The 18,870-nt window shown below is 53.1% G+C and overlaps 2 protein-coding genes across 4 annotated transcripts in view; one reads left to right on the top strand and one right to left on the bottom strand.

Annotated features, from left to right (window-relative positions):
- LAMA5 (laminin subunit alpha 5) overlaps positions 1–11,930 on the top strand; it is an 85,477-nt gene extending 73,547 nt beyond the window's left edge. For both annotated transcript variants that reach the window (XM_088174763.1, XM_014873820.2), the window contains exons 52-80: positions 465–635; positions 1,497–1,693; positions 1,780–1,896; positions 1,972–2,126; positions 2,349–2,490; positions 2,699–2,801; positions 2,886–2,999; positions 3,117–3,296; positions 3,674–3,816; positions 4,023–4,199; positions 4,442–4,578; positions 4,658–4,811; positions 4,917–5,050; positions 5,157–5,319; positions 5,776–5,904; positions 6,080–6,231; positions 6,602–6,734; positions 7,008–7,148; positions 7,351–7,481; positions 7,563–7,730; positions 7,822–7,954; positions 8,074–8,231; positions 8,339–8,525; positions 8,789–8,941; positions 9,050–9,209; positions 9,297–9,427; positions 9,528–9,618; positions 10,321–10,440; positions 10,568–11,930. In XM_088174763.1, the coding sequence (XP_088030889.1) occupies positions 465–635; positions 1,497–1,693; positions 1,780–1,896; positions 1,972–2,126; positions 2,349–2,490; positions 2,699–2,801; positions 2,886–2,999; positions 3,117–3,296; positions 3,674–3,816; positions 4,023–4,199; positions 4,442–4,578; positions 4,658–4,811; positions 4,917–5,050; positions 5,157–5,319; positions 5,776–5,904; positions 6,080–6,231; positions 6,602–6,734; positions 7,008–7,148; positions 7,351–7,481; positions 7,563–7,730; positions 7,822–7,954; positions 8,074–8,231; positions 8,339–8,525; positions 8,789–8,941; positions 9,050–9,209; positions 9,297–9,427; positions 9,528–9,618; positions 10,321–10,440; positions 10,568–10,746 (4,253 nt within the window). In that variant the 3' untranslated portion in view covers positions 10,747–11,930. The remainder of the gene's footprint in view (positions 1–464; positions 636–1,496; positions 1,694–1,779; positions 1,897–1,971; positions 2,127–2,348; positions 2,491–2,698; positions 2,802–2,885; positions 3,000–3,116; positions 3,297–3,673; positions 3,817–4,022; positions 4,200–4,441; positions 4,579–4,657; positions 4,812–4,916; positions 5,051–5,156; positions 5,320–5,775; positions 5,905–6,079; positions 6,232–6,601; positions 6,735–7,007; positions 7,149–7,350; positions 7,482–7,562; positions 7,731–7,821; positions 7,955–8,073; positions 8,232–8,338; positions 8,526–8,788; positions 8,942–9,049; positions 9,210–9,296; positions 9,428–9,527; positions 9,619–10,320; positions 10,441–10,567) is intronic.
- Positions 11,931–12,018: 88 nt separating this feature from the next.
- ADRM1 (ADRM1 26S proteasome ubiquitin receptor) lies at positions 12,019–18,841 on the bottom strand. 2 transcript variants are annotated; one of them, XM_014873821.2, is made up of 10 exons: positions 18,762–18,841; positions 17,832–18,042; positions 17,468–17,584; positions 17,265–17,388; positions 16,748–16,834; positions 14,565–14,646; positions 14,107–14,336; positions 13,627–13,784; positions 12,847–12,949; positions 12,019–12,242 (listed from the first exon to the last, which is right to left on the bottom strand). In XM_014873821.2, exons 2-10 carry the CDS (start codon positions 18,039–18,041, stop codon positions 12,136–12,138), a joined length of 1,218 nt encoding a protein of 405 aa, XP_014729307.1. In that variant the 5' UTR covers position 18,042; positions 18,762–18,841; the 3' UTR covers positions 12,019–12,135. The 2 variants fall into 2 exon arrangements, with proteins under 2 accessions (XP_014729307.1, XP_088030890.1); XM_088174764.1 differs by lacking the exon at positions 18,762–18,841 and adding an exon at positions 18,640–18,741.
- Between the last annotated feature and the right edge of the window lie 29 nt (positions 18,842–18,870).

Below are 18,870 nucleotides of genomic sequence, written 5' to 3'. Positions count from 1 at the left end.
AAGATTCCTGCAGAATTCCTGCAGCTTTTACTCTGACCACGTTTATTGTGAGTCTCAGCTGCTTGGCTAAACACAAGAAAAAAACCACATTAAACTTAGACAAATGTAACTAAATGCATAAAACAGGCAGTCTGCACTGCAGCTTCAGGAGAGATTGAGCAAAACAGAGTGGCTGGATTTGGGAGAGGAGGTAAAGCCACACAAAGATGCTCAGGATGCAGCATGTGTTACTGGTGGTGGCCAAGGAGGCAGAAACAAGCAATGGGGCAGTGCCTCTGGGTGATCTCAAGCAATTTGTTTTCTGAGTGTTGCCTGAATGCTGTCAGTGGTTTGTGAGAAGAGCCTCAGGGAATTATGAAGGGCCAGGTTTGGTCAGTCTAACAGGAGTTTGGGTTTCTCTGCAGACCTGGTGTGGCAGATGGCCAGGTTTGGTCAGTCTAACAGGAATTTGGGTTTCTCTGCAGACCTGGTGTGGCAGATGGCCAGGTTTGGGGCAGCAAACACCAGCACCACGTCCAGCGAGGAGTTCCGGCAGAAGGTGGCCGAGGTGGAAAGGATGCTGAGGGAGATGAAGGAGAGGAGCCTGGCAGCCCAGGAGGAGATGGCAAGGCGTGAGCACGAGGAGGCTCAGAAGTGTGAGTCCAGCTCGGTGGCACAGGGCTGCCCAGATCCTGCTGGGTCTGGCTGGGAGGCCGCGCAGACACTGCACATCATGATCATGTTTAGAGAGTGCTGTTAAGAACCAGGCACTCCCAGAAATTTTTATAGGAGTTTCAGAGTCCCCTGTGACACACCAATGGGATAATTTGTGGTTCCTTTTCCTGTAAGGCAAATTTCAGAGCAGAACTAACTGGGTAGTTGTGTTTGATGAACAAAAATGACAACTTAGAACCAGGAATAACTATTATTATGTGATGTATTCATATCACATATGGATGTGAATAAGTCACGCCATATTTCTTCCTGTTTGCTGTCCCCATAGAGTAACAACCAGCAGCCAGCACCCACGGCACAGCACCCACAGTAGCTGTGCTGTGCTGTCCTGAGGGCATCCTTGCAGGAGTGAGAGCAGTGAGCCCAACCAGGGATGCTGGCACTGCAGGAAGATAAACTTCTGATTAACAGGCCCTGGCAAAACATAATTCAGTAGCTGAAAGCTGGAATTATATACTGGCTCTTGTTGTAAACAAACCATTTTTCACAGTGGAAGTAATCAAGGCCTCAGGTGGGGTTTCTCCATCATCTGGAGCTTTTCAGGCATGGCTGTGTGTCTTTGAAAGAGATCCCATCTCTCACCAGCACTGAGGGTTTGGAGGCAGTTGTGGATAAGATCCTGTGCTACCTAGGCTGAAAAGAGAGAGGAGTGGCAGATGGTCACTTCTGAGCTTGATACCTGCCTAGTGAGAGCAGAGCCAGGCTTTAAGGCAGCCAGGCACAGAAGGAGTCTGTTTAACACAGGAAGAGGAGTTAAGAGCAGTTCTCATCCCCCTCCCCAGTGCTGCACCGGGTGAGGAGCGAGCTGCACACCCGCTGGCAGTCTAACCAGGAGCTGCTGAGCAGCATCCAGGAGCGGCTGGCCCAGCACAGCTCCCAGCTCATGGATCTGCGTGATGCCCTCAACGAGGCCGTCAACAAAACCCGGCAGACAGAGGATTTGAACAGCCTGAACCGAAACAACCTGGAGGAGAGCCAGGTACACCTTCACCACAGTCCTGGCCATGCAGTGAGGGGGGGCAGTCCCAGCCCTGCTGGTCCCTAACCCTGGCTCTTTGTGTGCAGCAAAAGAGCCAGGAGCTCCAAAAGCAGCATGCACTGGTGCAGGAGACCCTGCAGATGGCCAAGGATGCCCTTGGCCAGGTCTCTGACTTCCTGCAGATGATGGAGCGTGCAAAGGAGGTGAGTGGCAGGGACACTTTGGAAGGGCAGAGGGAGAGGTGTGGCAGCCCTCAGCAGTGACAGGTGTCCTTGCAGGCATATGAGAAGCTGGCAGCACTACTGGATGGGGCAAAGCTGCCCCTGACTGAGAGGGTCAAGAAGTTCTCCCCAGCCAGCAGCAAGATCCCCATCGTGGAGCAGGCAGAGGATCATGCCCGGCTCCTGGATGAGCTCGCCAGGAACCTGTCTGGGTGAGGCACCTGTCCTGACCCTCACTAGTCAGGCTGTTTCCTTCCAGAGCTGGGGATGAGAAACTGCAGCCCCAGCATGGCAGGAGAACAGCGGGTATCAACTCCAAAATTTTATACTGGAGCACACATTGTGTTGAGGAGCCCAAAGGGGTTTGTCTCTGAGGGCATGGGAAAGAGCCTGAGTGTTCTCCGTGGACTTGATGGCTTCATCTTCCAACACAGCATTATCCAGGACACAAACCAGGATGGCTTTATCCAGCGGGCTGTCGATGCCTCCAATGCCTATGCCAGCATCATTGAAGCTGTGAGGAAAGCAGAGCAAGCAGCCCACGATGCTGACAAGGCAGCGAGCCAGGCCCTGATGGTATGTGCTGTGGGGAAAACAAACTCCCTTCCTTCTGACACGTGGGCACTGTGTTCTGTGCCTGAGAGCAGAGTCTGCCACAGCTGGGCCTGGAGTCAGTGTTTGGGTCTCCCTGTCACACCCCACTGCACTTGTCTGAACAATCATTTTTGTGTGCAGTCAGAGCCAGATACTTGAATTCCTCTTCAGAGTCCTGTTTGTTTCACAGAATGTCATATCAGAAAACCTCGGGGCTGCCTCTAGAACACTGAAGAGGAACAGCAGCAGCCTGGAGGAGGCTGCAAGGAGACAGCAGAGCAAACTGAATGGGGGTGAGACAGGCTCCTCTCAGAATTTGATGTCCTTTGGGCTGGACTGAGCTCCAGCAAACAGCACGTGCATTTCTTTAATTGCAGCTATTAAAGGCACTCTGCAGACAGCAAAGGACAAGCTGGCTGACCTCCGTGCAAAGAAGGAACAGCTCCTGACCCAGCTCCAGTCTGCGCAGGACATGCTGGGCAGGGAGCAAGGTTTGTTCTGGGGTGGCTGGACTGGTCCTCTCTGCTCCCTTCTTTGTGCACTTACTGTGACCCAAGGGTGCTTCCTGCCTGCTTCTGGACACCTCAGAGATATTTCTTTCTTTGCAGAGGACACAAAGGACACGATCCAGAATGCCAAAGCAGCTGCTGCTGAGGCCAATGAAACAGCTGCGAGAGTGGAGGATGCCCTGAGCACCATGAAGAAGAACCTGGATGAGTGGAAAGACCAGTATGGAGGCCTCCGAAATGAAGACCTGAACCAGGCAGTCCAGGATGCCAGGAAATCTGGTGAGTGCTGAGCCTGGTATGCTGCCAGGGGGAGTCTGATATGAGCCACTGCATGCACAGATGACCCCAGATTAATTTTGAAAGCTGTGCTTTGCAGCTGCAGGTCAAGAGCAGAGGGAGGTAGCCAATACTGGATGCTTTAAGTCCTGGCCCTTTTTTTTCCTCACCTGCAGTGTCTATATCACCTGTAGCTTTACTGCAGGAGATTGCATGCACTGGAGCATTCTCAGAGCCCCATCAGGGCTGATGGATTTAAGGGGATCTCTCTGTGACTGCTCCCACCTACCACTGCTTTGATTTGCATTTCTCAAACTGCCTGAACTTTGCATTTCCCTTCCTTATAACCTCTAAAACTCCTGGCTCCTCCTCATCCCCAGTGTCCAGCCTGGAGAGCACCATTCCCCTGCTGCTGGAGAAGCTGAGCAGCCTGGAGAACAGGAGGAACAAAAATGCCACCGTGTCAGAGAACATTGTGAGGATCCGGCAGCTCATCACCCAGGCGAGGAATGCTGCCAGCAAGGTGAGCTCAGGGGAGGGTGAGGGCTGGGCACGGTGTGCTGGGGACCTGGGGTGGAGGAGGGTTTACCTGAGGGTTTACCATGCAAAGGAAGGGGTGTTTGGGGCCACCAGGCAGGGTCTCTTTCTTGGGGGATTTGGTAGAACTGGCAGTGACCAGACAGGTGGCAGTGAGTTCAGTGCCACAGGGCTGGATTTCTCTCCCTACAGGTGAAAGTGCCCATGAAATTCAATGGCAGCTCAGGGGTGCAGGTCCGGATGCCCAGCAATCTGCAGGATTTAGCAGCCTACACGTCCCTCAAATTCTACATCCAAAACCCTGAGCCCAGGAGCCAGCAGGACGAGGCACAGGATGGGCGGTTTGTGTTGTACCTGGGCAGCCAAGAGGTGAGATGGGGCCAGAGGGTAGAGCGAGCCCTTGTTGCACCAATCATGTCCATGCCTGGGCATCAGCCCCTCACCTGGTCCCTGAATACCTTTGTGGGGAACACAAAGCCCCTGGATGCAGCCATCAGCCTGGGTGGGGAGTGGAGTAGGGGTTGTTTGTCCAGTGCAGCCCTGGGAGTAGCAGGGAGAGCTCCTGCCTGTCCCAAATGCCAACATGTGGCCTTGCCTCTCCCTGAGTTCAGGCCACTGGAGACTACATGGGCATTGTGCTCAAGGACCACAGAGTGCATTGGATCTACAAACTGGGAGATGAGGAACCAACCTCCCTGAGTGTCGACGAGGATATTGGAGAGCAGTTTGTCACCATCAGCATCAACAGGTAGGGCCTTTGCTCAGGCAGGGCAGGGTTTGTTCCTGTGGGGGTCTCCCCTGGTCTTGACCATCCCTCCCTGCTGCAGGATCCTGCAGTACGGGCACATGTCGGTGATCGTGGAGAGGCAGAGGGTGCACGAGATCAAGGGAGACAGCGTGGCCAAGGGCGAGCAGGGGCTGCTCAACCTGGACCCACACAACGTGATCTTCTACGTGGGGGGCTACCCCTCCAGCTTCACGGTGAGGCAGGCAGCAGGCAGGGGGGAGTTTTAGGAGGTGTCAGCGATGCCTTTGGAGGTTCTTACAGGCGGGAGAGCCTGTCCAACTGTTGGGTTTCATTGCCAGCCTCCTCCTGCTCTGCGCTACCCCAACTACCGCGGGTGCCTGGAGCTGGACACGCTGAACGAGGAGGTGGTGAGCCTGTACAACTTCCAGCACACCTTCGAGCTGGACACGGCTGCCGAGAAACCCTGCGCCAGGTGGGCACCACACCTGGGCTGGGAGCAGCCCTGCTCCGAGCACTTCCCTCAGACTTGCTCCAGCCATGGCAGGTGGCTTGGGATTGATGGGTCCTGTGTGCCTCAGGTCCAAGTCCACGGGAGACCCCTGGCTGACTGATGGCTCCTATTTCGATGGCACTGGTTATGCAGAGATCAAGTTCGAGAGCCAGTTCGGCACAACCAAGCGCTTCGAGCAGGAGATCCGGGTGGTCTCCTACAACGGCATCATCTTCTTCCTGGAGAACCAGGCAGGTGCTTGCTCCCCTGGGGAGCCTTCATCCCTCAGTGGACAATCCCAGGCCTGTTTGCAGGCATTCCCAGTTCAGGATCCTTGGGAGAGGAGGGCTTTGGAGATCTCAGAGCTGCTTGGAGCAGAATTTCAGCATTATTGTTAAATGCCATGAGAGGACCGGGCCCAAACCTCGCAGCAGTCACTTGGCTGGTGCTGGAGGGGCTCCCCAGAACTTGGGAGCTCCAAGCTGGGCCAGGGTTCACTGGGGCAGGCAGTGCTGCAAGGAGCATTTCTAGCTTGCAGTGTTACCCCTGTGCCCAAGCACAGGGCTACTGTTTGAAGATAAATCCCAAATAACTGTGACCAGGGCATTGGCAGTGGGACCTGCTCCCACCAGTGCTAAAGGTCAGGTGGGCTCAGTGCCACAGCTGCATCCTGGGCACCTGCTGAGTGTCCATCCTGCCTCCTCCAGGGTCAGTTCCTGTGTCTGGCCATCCGGGATGGGAAGCTGGCACTCTACTATGATTTCAGCTCTGGCCTGGAGATGGCAAAACCGAGCAACTCCTCCTCCCTCACCATCAGCAGCACCACAAACAAAGCGGTAAGAGGGGACAGGGCTCCTCATCCAGAGTGGGGAGGCACGTGGACCTTTGTTTTTGAGGAGGGAAGAGCTGCAAGAAGTTTTTTTACTTGAGCAGTTAATTGGACGCTTTGTTCTCTCTGTGATGCACCGAACTGGCCCAGACTGACAGATCATTTCCGTGTTCTGTCTCCAGATCCAGATTTTCCTCCTCAAAATGAATAACAAGAAGCGCATCCTGGTGCGGGTGGAGCGCCTCACCATCTTTGTGGTGGAGCAGGAGAACTCCCTGGAGAACGCAGTCTCCTACTTCCTGGGGGGTGTTCCCCCAGCTGTGCTGCCCCCCAGGTGGGTCCAGCCTGCAATGGGGTGGGACAGTCAGCATGTTCCCCTGGAGTCCCTGGTGGTGGCCCTGGCCCTTTCTCAGCCACATCCAGGGCTGTTGGAACCCTGCTGCAGCTGCGGGGGAAGTTTTCCTCTCCTTGTCCATCATCCTGAGCTTTTAAGGATGGTAACTTTTCCCTCTCTGGTGAGGGATAAGGTGCTGGTGGGTGTCACCAAGTCCTCCTTTGCTGTGCTGTGTGCTTTGGAGCAGCCTTGACACTGGAGATACCCATGACCATCACGATTCATTTGCCTGAAGAGCTGCAGGGCCAGATCCTGCCTGGGGCCGTGTCCTGGGGGCTGTCCTTGCTAACACTGTCTGTTTTTCCTTCAGTTTGAAAGCTCTCTTCCCCACGGGTGGGCCCATCCGGGGCTGCATGAAGGGCTTGAAGGCTCTTGGCAAATACGTCGACCTGAAACGCATGAGCACTGTGGGCGTCAGCTACGGCTGCACCTCGGACCTGCTGGTGAGCACAACGCCCTGGCAGGCTGGCCAGCGTGCTGGGGCAAGGGTCTGTCAGGGAAAAGGAGTGCAGGACCCCCAGGACAGGCCCCATCTCCCCTCATTCACACACAAGCATAAACCTCCCAAGTCCTCAGTGCAGAGGGGTCATGGCGAGGTGCTTGCTCCACATGGTTGGTCATAGCAACAGCCAGACCCAGCAAGGAGCCAGAGCTCCTCACTCATACCCCAGCAAGGCCAGGGCCAGGCTCCCACCTTGCCTCTGTCTCTCTCACAGGTTGCCCGCTCAGTCAGTGTCCATGGCCATGGCTACCTGACCCTGGCTCTGACAGATGTGCCAGGGCTGCAGGACTTCTACAGCGGCTTCAGCTTCCAGACAAGCCAGCATGAGGGGCTGCTCTACCACCACTCCAGCCAGGTGGGCACCTGCAGGCCCCCAAATCTCCCAGCAGTGGGGCTGATGGGGAAGGTGTTGCTTCCCTTGGGAAAGAGGGGAATTTTGGTGGGGCCAGGATGTGAATCTGCAGTGAGATCTGCACCCTGAGCTCCTGGAGGGCAGAGGGGAAGTGGGCTCTTCCTTGGGGTTTAGCTGCTGAGCTGCTGGATGATGCTTTCTGCAGGAGGGGACGTGCCAGGTGTCCCTCCAGAGGGGCCAGCTGGCCTTGAGCCTGCCAGGAAGCAAAGTCACCACTGACAATGCCTATGCGGATGGCAGGGCCCACTATGTGGCCTTCTACAGCGATGCCCGTGGGTACGTGTCCTGCTGTGGGTGTGCTGGGGGCCGGCTGCCCACAGCCACAGGGTCCTGCTGAGCCCCTGCTGCCACCCCCAGGGTCCGGCTGTACGTGGATGATGAGCTGCAGGACACCACGACAGGCCCCGAGCCCGACCACCTCCATCGGCGCCAGGACGGGCGTCAGCTCTTGCAGCTCGGGGGCTCAGCAGAGCCAGGAGCCCCCAGCAACCTCAGCGGCTGCATCAGCAATGTCTTCGTCAGGCGGTGAGAGACTCCCTGCCACTTCACACGGCAGGGCTCAGCCTCTTCCCACCTCCCTGCTGGTGTGACAAGGACCTTTTCTCCCCGTGTGTAGCACGTCAGAGCCACAGATGGTGGTGGACCTGCAGCAGAATGTGGAGAGCATCAATGTCACCATGAGCTGTCCCTTGGGCGAGCAGTCGCAGCAGCTCAGAGTCACTCCGAAGAAGGACAGGCGGAAACCCAAGGTACCAGCTGCTGCCAGAACTCCCCACATCCTCCTCCTCATCCTGCTCAGCTGCCACTGCTCAGCTCTGCTGGCACAGGGATGCTCCCCTCACTCCATTCCCTGGTGCACACTGTGTAGGTGTCGGGCAAGCCTGCGCCGAAGGGCCGGCGCCACGACCAGGACGGGCTGTGCCAGCTGCAGCCCCAGCCCCGTGCTGCCAGGGGCACCTTCCGCTTCGGGGGGACCCCGAGCAGCCGCTGGGAGTTCGATGAGATCCCAGCCTCCTTTGGATGGAGGTGAGCCTCGCCCCGTGCCCACCCTGTGCAAACCTGGCCCGGGGGTCATGGCCTGGAAGCACAATGTCCCGAGAGCCAAGTGCTCCCATCACTCCCTGTCCCCGCAGGTCCCATTTCTCGCTGGAGGTGAAACTGAACTCCTCCAGTGGGCTGCTGTTCTATGTGGCGGGCCAGCGGGGCTCCTCCATGGCTCTGTTTGTCTCCAATGGACGCTTTGTTTTCCTGGTGTATGTTGGCAGGCGCCGGCTGCGCATCCGCAGCAAGGACAAGTACCGAGACCGGCGGTGGCACACGGTGAGCAGGGCACAGGGCTCAGCAGCACCTCCCTGAACCACATCAGTGCCCCTGCAGGGCTTGGCTCAGTGCAGCCCCGCTCTGGACATTGCTTCTCAATTGCACATGGGACACTGCAGTCCCAGGGGAGCAAAGAGGACAGAGGAATCACAGCCAGGACTGGCTGAACCTCTTGAGTTCAGCTTCCCTTCCTAAGCACAGCCCTGGGGCTCCTCCCAACCCAGGACACCTCCAGTCTTGGCACTGACCTTTGCTCCTTGCAGGTCTTCTTCAGCAGAGACCAGAGCCGGGCCCAGCTGGTCATCGATGGGCTGCGAGCCCAGGGTGCTGCGGTGGCCACCCCAGGGGTCTTCGTGGCCCAGAGCCCCTTGTATGTTGGGGGGCTTCCATCTGGAAAAGCCAAGGCTCACATACCGGTAAGGGCTTGGCAGCCCCATGGCATCACCCTCTCTCAGCCTGTTCCCAGTGCCATGGCATCACCTCGTGCCTTTGCCCCCTCTGTGCTCAGTGGCCTCTCTCCACAGGCTGCATCGGCCTCCAGCTTTGATGGCTGCCTGAGGAACCCACAGCTGGATGGGAGGCCCCTGGGTCCCCCCTCACGCACTTTTGGGGTGACCCCGTGCTACGAGGGCGCACTGGAGAGCGGCGTCTTCTTTGCCACGGATGGCGGCTCCATCACCTTAGGTACCCCACTGCAGCCTGGGACTAGGAGGATCACACTCCATGGGAATCCCCTCGGTCCTCTTCTCATCAGTGGCATTTCTCTTCCAGCTGATGCAGTGATGACTGAGCAGGACTTGGAGGTGACGCTGGAGGTCCGTCCCCGCAGTACCTCTGGCCTCATCTTCCACATTGGCACGAGGAGAAGCCACCATCTCCTGCTCTACATGGAAGACACCAAGGTACTGTGAGGGTGGCTTCCCCACAGGTTTTCAGAGGGAATGGGTGTCTCCTGCCTGTCCCTCCCAGCTCTCCAGCTCTGATGGATTTGTCTCACTCCAGGTCACTGTGAAAGCAAGCGCTGGGGCTGATGAGTTCTCAGCGTCGGTGACATGCCCAGCTCTCTGCGATGGGCAGTGGCACACCATTGCAGGTGAGGTGACAGCTCCCCTGGTTCTGTGCCTCTGCTTCAGCCCTGCTCAGCCTGCATCTCCTAGGGGAGCTCAGGACAAGCCCAGACTCTGCAATTTAAACCCTATCCCCCTGCTGTATGCACTTAATTTGGGAGTTCGTAGGTGCCATGAGGTCTGTTTCCTAATTAACAAGAATTCTTGCCTGATCTTAGCACTGTCAGCTTTGGTAGCCAGGAGACATAGGTTGTTTTTCCAGTTCATGGAGCTGCTGGCAAGGCCAAGGATGTTCCACAGGACTTGATCCATCCTGGACTGTGTCCAACTTTAAAGTGAAAGTCCAACTTGCTTTGGTATTGAGTGTATCCAAAGGGCTCCAAGCCCAAAGCTGGCAGCAGGGATTGCAGGATTCCTATCTGTACAGGAAAACTCAGCCTTTAATGCAGCTGCCATTCAGCAGGTGCTGTTTTGCATCAAGCCCATTTTGGGATTGAGGGCACAGCTGCAGCTCCATCTCAGCACAGCTCTGTTTTAAACCTTCATCTTGTTCAGCCAGCACTGGACGAGGTTTTGGGGCAGATTGTCCAGACTCTGGGCATTTCCCAAGAGCCAGGCCCTTTGACCCTCCCAGTAGTTCTGCTCTTCCTCTTTGTCTAGGCTGGAGAGCAGAGGTGGGCTTGCTCCATGGGTAAGGAAAAAGCACTGACTGTTGTTTTCTTTTGAAGTTACCAAATGGAAAAACATAATCCAGGTGGATGTGGACACAGAAGGCAACCACACAGTGGGACCCAACCAGCCTCCTGCACCCAGCACAAGGGCAACCTTCTCCCTGGGAGGGCTGCTAGGTGAGCTAGGAAAGATGTGCTCCAGGATGAAATACCCCAAGGACAAGGCAGATGCTATTCCTGGTGCTAGGAAGAGGTATTTAAGCCTTTGCCAGACTAATGCCTGCTTTTCTTTTTTCTTGTGCAGAGACAGACAAGGCCAGCACAGGGCTGCTGTTACCTCCCCTCCCTCACTACGTGGGCTGTGTCAGGAACCTGCTGATTAACCAGAGGCACGTGGACCTGCCTCGAGCTGGGACTGCCCGGGGCTCTGTCAGCCTGAAGGGCTGCCCCGTGCTCTCAGTGCCACATCCACGGACAGCCTGAGGGACAGAACACTGCTCTGGCCCCGGTGTCATCGCTCCAGAGCACTGACTGTGCTCAGACACACTTGTCTCCAGTGACTGCAGGCACAGGCCTGGGCCAAAACAGAGGGGCCACGAATCCCAGGGGAAGGAGGGCAGGGGAGGACGGTTGGGGAGAAGAGGGCACTTCGGGGATGTTTAACGAATAGAACCAAAACGTTGGAGCGGGATGTGGTGACAGGTGAGTCCTTCCTGGGTGGTCAGGGATCTGCAACAGGGCTCATGCTGCCCCATGGCTCGTGGCAGGAGACAGAGCAGCCCTGCAGCACGTCCTGAATCCTCTTCCCTTCACCCCACACGTACAACGCACACAGATTTAGTTCACCAAACACTTGAGGCTGTTAATAAATGTCACAGACTGTCTGCTGATAAAGGCTGCAGGCAGTTTCTGTTTTAAATGCAATTAGGACAAACTGGATTAATTCCATCGGTTTGGGGGTTTTTTAAGCAAGGGCACATTTAACCTTCCTCCAAGGGCAGTCTCAGCTCACCTGCTCCTGCTACACAAAAAGCTCTGCAAGGGGGAACTTGGACAAAATTCTGTTTGCAGAATTAGCATCTTATCAGAGTAATTTATAAGAATCAAAAAAAAAGAACAGATTGGGCTAGAACTGCTGAGGTAAAGCAGAAAGGCACAACCACCACTGGCTCTGCACTTGAATTCAGCACTGGTAGTACACTGACAAAAGTCCTGTTGTGTGAAGCAAGAAACCATTGCTTGAAAGGGAAGATATAGAAAGGTTACCTCCATATCTGGCCAGGTGTGTGGGGTGGCACCTGGCCCTCGCCCACCCTGGCTCCTGTTCAGCCCTGGTGTAGTGCAGTCTCCACTTAAAGCAGCTTTTTTCTCCCAGGACACCCAGTTCACTCGTGCACTTACACGTCATATATATATTTGTGTGTGTATATATATATCTCTGGCCACTTGGGGACAAAATCTTGCTTCTGAAATGGACTTGTAACTTATATCATTATATTGTGGGTTTTTTTATGAGGGGTAAATATTGTAAAATGGGTTTTTAACATGTCCATCTTAAATGTAATTATGACCTGTTTTTAAAGTTGTAGTATTAAAGATGGTCTTTGTAAATCACTGGTACATACTTTGGAGTCAAATAAAGTTTTATGTTACTCTCTTTCACTTTACCTGGGGAGAGTAAGCATCAGGCTGATGAACTGGAAGAGGGATAATCAGCAGTGTAGGGATACTGTACAGACTGGAAGGAACAGTATGGCAGATAAAGAAAATTCCTTTATTTGTAGATTTATATAAGCATAATATGAAGTTAGTAATCCTACTGCAGTTGCTTAAGTTAGTATCTAGGAATATCTGTAAGGAAGAGCAAATAACTTAATCTAAACTCATATCTTCCTCTTCATCTTTCTTGTCCTTGGAGTCTCCTTCCTTTTGGTCTGACTTGACACTGTTCTGCATGGCTTTGGCAAAGGCTTCTACATCTAGAAGTCAAACACACGAGTTAATTTCACTTCCTGGCCGGGAGCTCATTGTCCACACAAGGTTAAAGCTTCATTACTTAGAAAGCAAACAGTTGCTTTAGTATGAATTAGCAGGGAGGAAAATTTTAAACAACACTAACACACATCCAGATTTCTCTGACACAGCATTTTATGCACTTGAATTGTGCATGGGCATCCCAAGACCAGAATCTTTACAGTAATGGAAAGGGATGCTAAAAGCTCATTAGGGAAAAGGGATGCCAGAGCTCGCCCTGATTGTGTTCACTGATGAATCATTAAAGACTCCCACAAGAAAGGCATTCCTGAACAAGGTGACACCTCCAAAGTCTTTTGCATCTCTATAAGAAACCAAAGCCAACATCTCTCTGCAGAACCCCAACTTCTCTCACTGCACATCACACCTCACTGTCTGCTGGGAACACCTGTCCCACCTTCCTTTTCCTTCAGGAGTCAGCTTGCAGACTCAAGCCTCTCAGAGAGGGAGAGTTGGAGAGAAGCTGATCCTTACACCCCACATTCAATGGCTCTGTGCAGTGCCAACACCCCCACCAACCCCCTCTCTCCTGCTCCCACCAGCACTCACCGCCTTTATTTGCTGCATCTACTGCCTCTGCAGGTAGCCCAAACTGGCTCATGAGTGGGCCCAGCTGTCCTGAAGCTAAGGCAGCACTGAACATGCTCAAAGCCTGTGGATTGGAGTTAACAACATCAAAATAAAGTTTGCATCAGATTCCCGCAGCAGTAACCCCAGGAGGAGAGCAGTTCTGTCAGGGCAGGGCTTGGGAACAGATATGCAATAAAATAATTACCAATTACATGTCCCTCACTTCCTTTTGTCTGCGTGGACGTTGCTGCAGTTTAATCTAAAACAGTCATTTAAGCTACTGAAATTTTGCAAATGGACAAATTTCAATCAATTGGTGTAAATTACTAGTTCAGATTGGTCTGTAAGCTTTTATCACACACAGTATCCTGCACTTAAGGACTGGTGTTTCAAGGAATGTAGAGTAGTAACCATGAGTATCTCATCCCTTCAGTCACCTGAAATTACCTTTAAGGACCCTTTGCTGAAAGGCAACAATGAATTTGCTACTACTCCTGTCATTTGCCAGAGAGCATATAAAAGTAAAGTGAAAGGTAAAGCCCAACTCCAATAGAAAAAGTAAAAGCCATTCCTGTCTGCCCTTGAGTGACTGCAGGAAGAACTAGTGCTCCATTAAACCATGTCCCTCCTCCTTTCCACTTCTACTGAGCAACTTCCCACTCTGAACAGTGCCAGGAACCTGGAAAAGCAGGGCAAGGTGAATCAGAAGGATAGAAAGGGGGAAGGATGAGTGCACTTCCCCCTAGAGCCAGCATCTACCTGCTGGAACTGAGGAGACGTCAGGGTGTTCTGGATCTCTTCCGCAGTCTGCGGCAGGGATTCCCCTGAGGGAAGGTAAGGCATCAATCGCTCCTGAACTTCAGCGTTGGCCAGGATGGGAGCCATGATCTCAGGAGTCAGAACAGCTGCCAGGTCCACTAGGAGGAAAAAAAGGGTTGGCCATTAGACGACACGCAAACCCCCATGTTTTTGTCATGCAAATCAAATGATCTAGTCAGGGTCTGAGTATTAAGCACACTGCCACCATCTTTTCTTCCTCTCAGTTTTGGAGTGAGAATAAGTTATCCCGAAGCAGTCAAAAACAGCACTAAAATTTAAAAAGAAACAAACCACCACCACCAAAAAACAGGAACAAAAAAATTAAAGAGACCTTTCAAACCAATGTGGAACAGGACAGGACAGTAAAACAGCTCCAAAGGACTCCTGGATCCAGCAGCTGCCTGGTCAGAGCACTGTTACCTTGCTGTCCTCCTGCTCCAGATGGCACATTCATAGTAGCTAAAATGTTCTGAAGGTCACTCAATTGAATGGGCTGGGTTGGGCTTGTGGCTGAGCTGGTTCCATTACCCGAACTGGGAACGGGGCTGGGGCTGGTCACAGAGGCAGCCGCAGGGACGGACGGGGCAGGCGTTACACGGGTGGAAGAAGTCGTGGAAGATGGAGTCACTGCAGCCGACTGGCTGCGAGAGCTGCCCAAGATAATTAGGACAATTAATTCCCTGCATAAACCTTTTGTATTCTGAAAAGCTTCTTTTCAAACCTTTACAGTATGAAAAACTCCTACCTCATTTGAGAGAGGTAATAAGCAGCCTCGATTCCCACCATATTCCCCATTGAATAAGCCACGATTCCTCCCATAACAGTGCAAGTTCACATTACAACAGCCCTGCAGGCCCAGGGCAGGCAAGGCCTCCTACCTTGATGATGAGCTGCTGGTTGGGGGTCCCCCACTCCCGAGCAGACTGGCCAGCCCAGGCCCCGTCAGTGCGCCCAGCCCACCTTCCGTAAACATGAAAGAAGAACAGGTTTAGACATTCATTTCTTTAGGTTTCCTGCACCTCTCTTCACTGGAGAGGATGCTCTTGTACCTGAAAGGTTTTATTTGCTAAAATAGAGGAGGGGGTGAAAGAGCTCAACCCACCCTCCCATCCCCTTCTGTAAATTAAAAGAATCTTCTTTTCTGATCTTGCATCCCCATTAGAGAGCTGAACATCTCAGAAATGACTCAATTTCTAGGTGTACACAAGGATGAAGTTACTCCGGTTTGTGCCATACGTACATCATTGTAACACAGCCCTCTCCTCTTATCTGCTATACCAAAAATACAACTTTTCTATCAACTTTAAAATTAAGGCCCTCAGCAGAAGATCCCAGAGGTGTCTGAGTTGCCACCACTCTCTCCTCACAGACCAGGGGTTTGCAGCTTCAAACCTAATGCAAAGATACAGCAACAGAATCAGCCAAGCTCTCAAACGCTTCACGGGCAAAGGAAGGACAGCTCCACAGCCCAAGTGCTCTCAGGAGAGCAGCCAGCAGGAAACCAACACCCCTATGCCAAAGAAACCAGAATCAGCCTCCTCCATCACACATCCCAACTACCAAGGACTTACTGCAGGGTCAAGAACCTAAGCTGGGAAAAGGCTTGGCTGTTGGCACCCCTGGAATTTTCAGGGACTCCACTGTTCCCCTACAACTCCTTTGAGCCACATCAGCCAAACAACCAATTTCCCATCAGCAGTTCCTTGCACCACACCTCATTATACACACAAAGCACCTGCATTTCTCACCCACCTTTGGGAGCACCTGGGAACAGAGGACAGAATAACCTTCACTGAGCAAACCTGTGGCCAACTGCAGCTGCAGACCCTGTGCAGAGTGAGCCCCTGCCAGTCCCTCCTTGTACAGGAACAATCCCATGGAACCAACACTTCCTGTCACTCATCCCAGAGCTTCCCCAGCAGCAGGCATGGCAGGTGAAGTTCACCTGGCTGCACCACACACTGCTCTGCTCCATTTCACGGTAAAAGTGACCCAGGAGCAGGAGAGCTCCTTTGGAGCTCTGCAGAACCCCAAGAGATGTAAACCAGATGTGAAGGAGATGACACTCTCAGGGGAAATGATCCCCAGTGATTCACAACCACTGTTTGCAGAAGCAAGCAGATGGTTCTCTTTCTGCTACATGTCAATCTAGCTTATGGCTGGATGTTAAGGCAAGGAAAGAAGAATTGCTGAGGAAAAGTGTTGAGAAAAGGAGGACAGTCTCAGAATTATGTGAAGCTTCAAGAGGAAGATCTTTTCCAAACACATCCTAAAAGGCCAGATTTTTCCAACACTAACATGAGATTTACATCTGAACATGCCACCAATATGAGACATGCATCTGAAGCTAAAAAAAACCCAGCCAGATCCACAAAAATGGACTTCTGAGCTTAAGCACAGAACCTTTGTCACTGCCATCTGTGTTCCTTTGTCAATTTGCACTCGAGGGTCTGATCTGTCAGAAAATGCTCCTGGAGCATGAATAGCATTGAGAACAGACCACAGCAGGGACTCCAACACAGCCCTCAGCCCCTTCAGAAACAGTGATTCCAGCTCTCCCCAGAGCCACCCAGGAGAGAAAGCCCTGCCCTGAGCCTTGCCCCTCTGACTGGGGAGGGCTGTGGGGTGGGACCACTCCAACCTTCCTCTTGAACTCTTCCTAATTTGCACACAAATATTCACTGAATCAGAGACAACACAAGCAATTCCAGTTTGGCAATGAGCATATCCACCAGGAACAAATCACTGGTTTTCAGCCCCTGCTCCAGTGAATATTTAGGAAAAAGAAGAGGAGAAAAAAAACTACGGGAAAAAAAGCAGAAGATTCAGTGCAGCAAGGAGCAGAACCATGGTTCCTTGCAGATCAAGCCCTGAGATGAGTGCTGTGTAGAATCTGATACCCTTTTTCTGTCCCTGAGCTCATCTCTGAGGCAAGGCCTTGCCTTCTCACATGAAAGAAGCGCTATTGAGATCAATAGCACTACTTGAAAATATTGTCAGGTAAGATTTAACCTGGCAGGACAAAATACCATTTTGGCATAAAGATATTAAAGCATTTTACCAAGTCCTCCTAAGCCCGTTGGTCCGATCAGCTGCATGAGCTGGTTATGGCTCATGTTTCCAAGAAGGCTTTGCAAGCCACCCTCACCTAAAAACAAAAACATTCTGAAACACAACATATTCACATAGTTTTTTTCACAGCACTCCGGCTCAAACAGCAGGAGATTAATTGGCATCACATTCTGTATGGAAAAACAGTTTCAAGTGTTTACTGATTCATGATCTTCATAAAAGATAAATGTAACTTGGCTTCATAAAGAGGTAAGACTCCAGAGAATTTACTGGAAAGAAAGAGCTTTCTCCTGGCAGTCTTAACTTTCAGCCTACACCTATTTTAACAGCACAGTTTATTCTGCTAAAAGCATGTTTATGCTTCTGGTATTAACACTGTCCCCAGCTCACCCTCCACAGCCATGAGGATTTCTTCCTAGGGAACTCTAGGGGCTTAGTCTAGACATAAATTAAAAAAAAAAAAAAAAAAAAGCCTCTGACATGAAGGAGCAGAGAATGGACTGTACCTCCTAGTGCTGAGAGCTCGTGGCCTCCGCTGGCATTCCCACCCAGTGCCCCTGGCATGGGGGGATTGTTGAGATACTCATTCACCTTACGGCAGTGCTCCTCATCCTTGTCTGTCTTCGGCTCCTGCAAGACAATTGCTCTTGGTATGAGTCATACTGGGGGCATTTTGATCCAAGACCTTTGTCATTGGCTTCCCACAAACCTGCATCCAGAAGAAGAGTCGTTTTGATCCTGCCTTGAACTTCAATACATACACACGGCCTGTGGTGCATTGTGGGACTCTCTTGAACTCACAGTCATCGGGAAAAATAATCAAATCCTGGAAAGTGTGTCAGGAGAAACAAATGTTTGAGAAAATACATCAATATTCCTTTCCACCTCCCAAATCCCTTTGCCCTACTCCACAAACTTTCTTCCATCTGCTCCTCAGAGCACAGAGGATGTGGAAGTGCAGGTCTGTCAGTGACATTCTCGCCCTAATTTGTCCTGAAGGAGCTCTTTCCGCAGTGCCAGCAGATCAGAACATGACATAACACCTCAGCACTGAAACACAAGCTCATACTCACATCCTCCACATTGCCCGAAGTCCTGTCCTTCCAGCAGAAGTGAATGAGGGAATCATCAGTTTGCTGGATGTAAACAAGGCCTTTTCTCTTGTCTGGAGTTACAGTGCTGCCTTTCAGGGACATCTTCCCTGCCCGAAATTCCACCAGGTATTTGCTCGAGGAGCCACGAGAGCCTGGCACCAGGCTTGGAAATAACGCACCTGAAGACATCCTGGAAAGAGAGAGAGCAGCAGGTGTGATGAGAAACCTTCCCATATCCTCTTTCCCAATATGGAATTTCAACCTCTGCTAGGTAGCTTCACAAAACCAATCTGGTCCTGCTGCCTGCAGAATTCCAGAGTGATTCAACTGAGCTAAAGCAGAACCCTGGATGAAGACAGGAGGCTCTACAGCCCCCCACTAATAAAGGGCAGCCTGTGTGCTGAGGCACTTGAAAATGAAGCCACCGTCCCCGGGAGCTTCCTTCTTCAGTTCGAACCATGTTTCAAAGCAGGAAGCGCTGCTATATCTTCAGATTGCGGCTTCAGCATCCCCCCAGAGCCCCACAGGCTGCCCCGTGCTCCACTGACCCTCACGGTGACCCCTCACGGCGGCACCCCGGCCCCCGCTCCCGCACTGCCCGACCCCGGGCCTGGCGATGCCGGGCCCGGCCGGCCCTGCGGGACCGCGCGGCTGTTCCCGGGGTCGCGCTGCGCTCACAGCCCGGCCAGGCCCGGCCCCGCCGCTGAGCAGCAGTCGGAGCCGAGCCGGGACAGGGGGGCTACGCGGCCCGGCCCGGGCACCCCCCCGCCCGCCCAGAGGCCGCGACCTTCTGCCGGGCCCCCGAGGCCGCCGTGCTGCCTTCCCCTCGGCTTCTCCCGGCAGGAGACCCCCACCCGGCCGCCGTGAGGCGCGCAGTCCCGGGGGTACCGCGGCAATCCCGACCGGTACCTTCAGCCTCCTCCTCCTCCTCCTCCGCCGCCGCCTCAGCTCTTCCTGCCCCGCGCGCCGGAACCCCGCCCCACGCAGGGCGCGCGCCGCCACGGCCCCGCGCTATTGG

Source organism: Sturnus vulgaris, chromosome 17 (genome assembly GCF_052056855.1).
Source record: "Sturnus vulgaris isolate bStuVul1 chromosome 17, bStuVul1.hap1, whole genome shotgun sequence".
In the NCBI taxonomy this organism is placed as follows: domain Eukaryota; kingdom Metazoa; phylum Chordata; class Aves; order Passeriformes; family Sturnidae; genus Sturnus; species Sturnus vulgaris.
This window is presented reverse-complemented; position numbering and strand designations above follow the sequence as displayed.

Bases quoted from the DNA above. Each gene is read 5' to 3' on its own strand.
- ADRM1 (XM_014873821.2), bottom strand. From the start codon at position 18,041: ATGTCTTCAGGTGCGTTATTTCCAAGCCTGGTGCCAGGCTCTCGTGGC. The intron at 17,585-17,831 runs GTGAGTATGAGC...CACACTTTCCAG, and splicing joins CTTCGGGCAATGTGGAGGAT to GATTTGATTATTTTTCCCGA. The intron at 16,835-17,264 runs GTACAGTCCATT...TTTTGTTTTTAG, and splicing joins CGAGCTCTCAGCACTAGGAG to GTGAGGGTGGCTTGCAAAGC.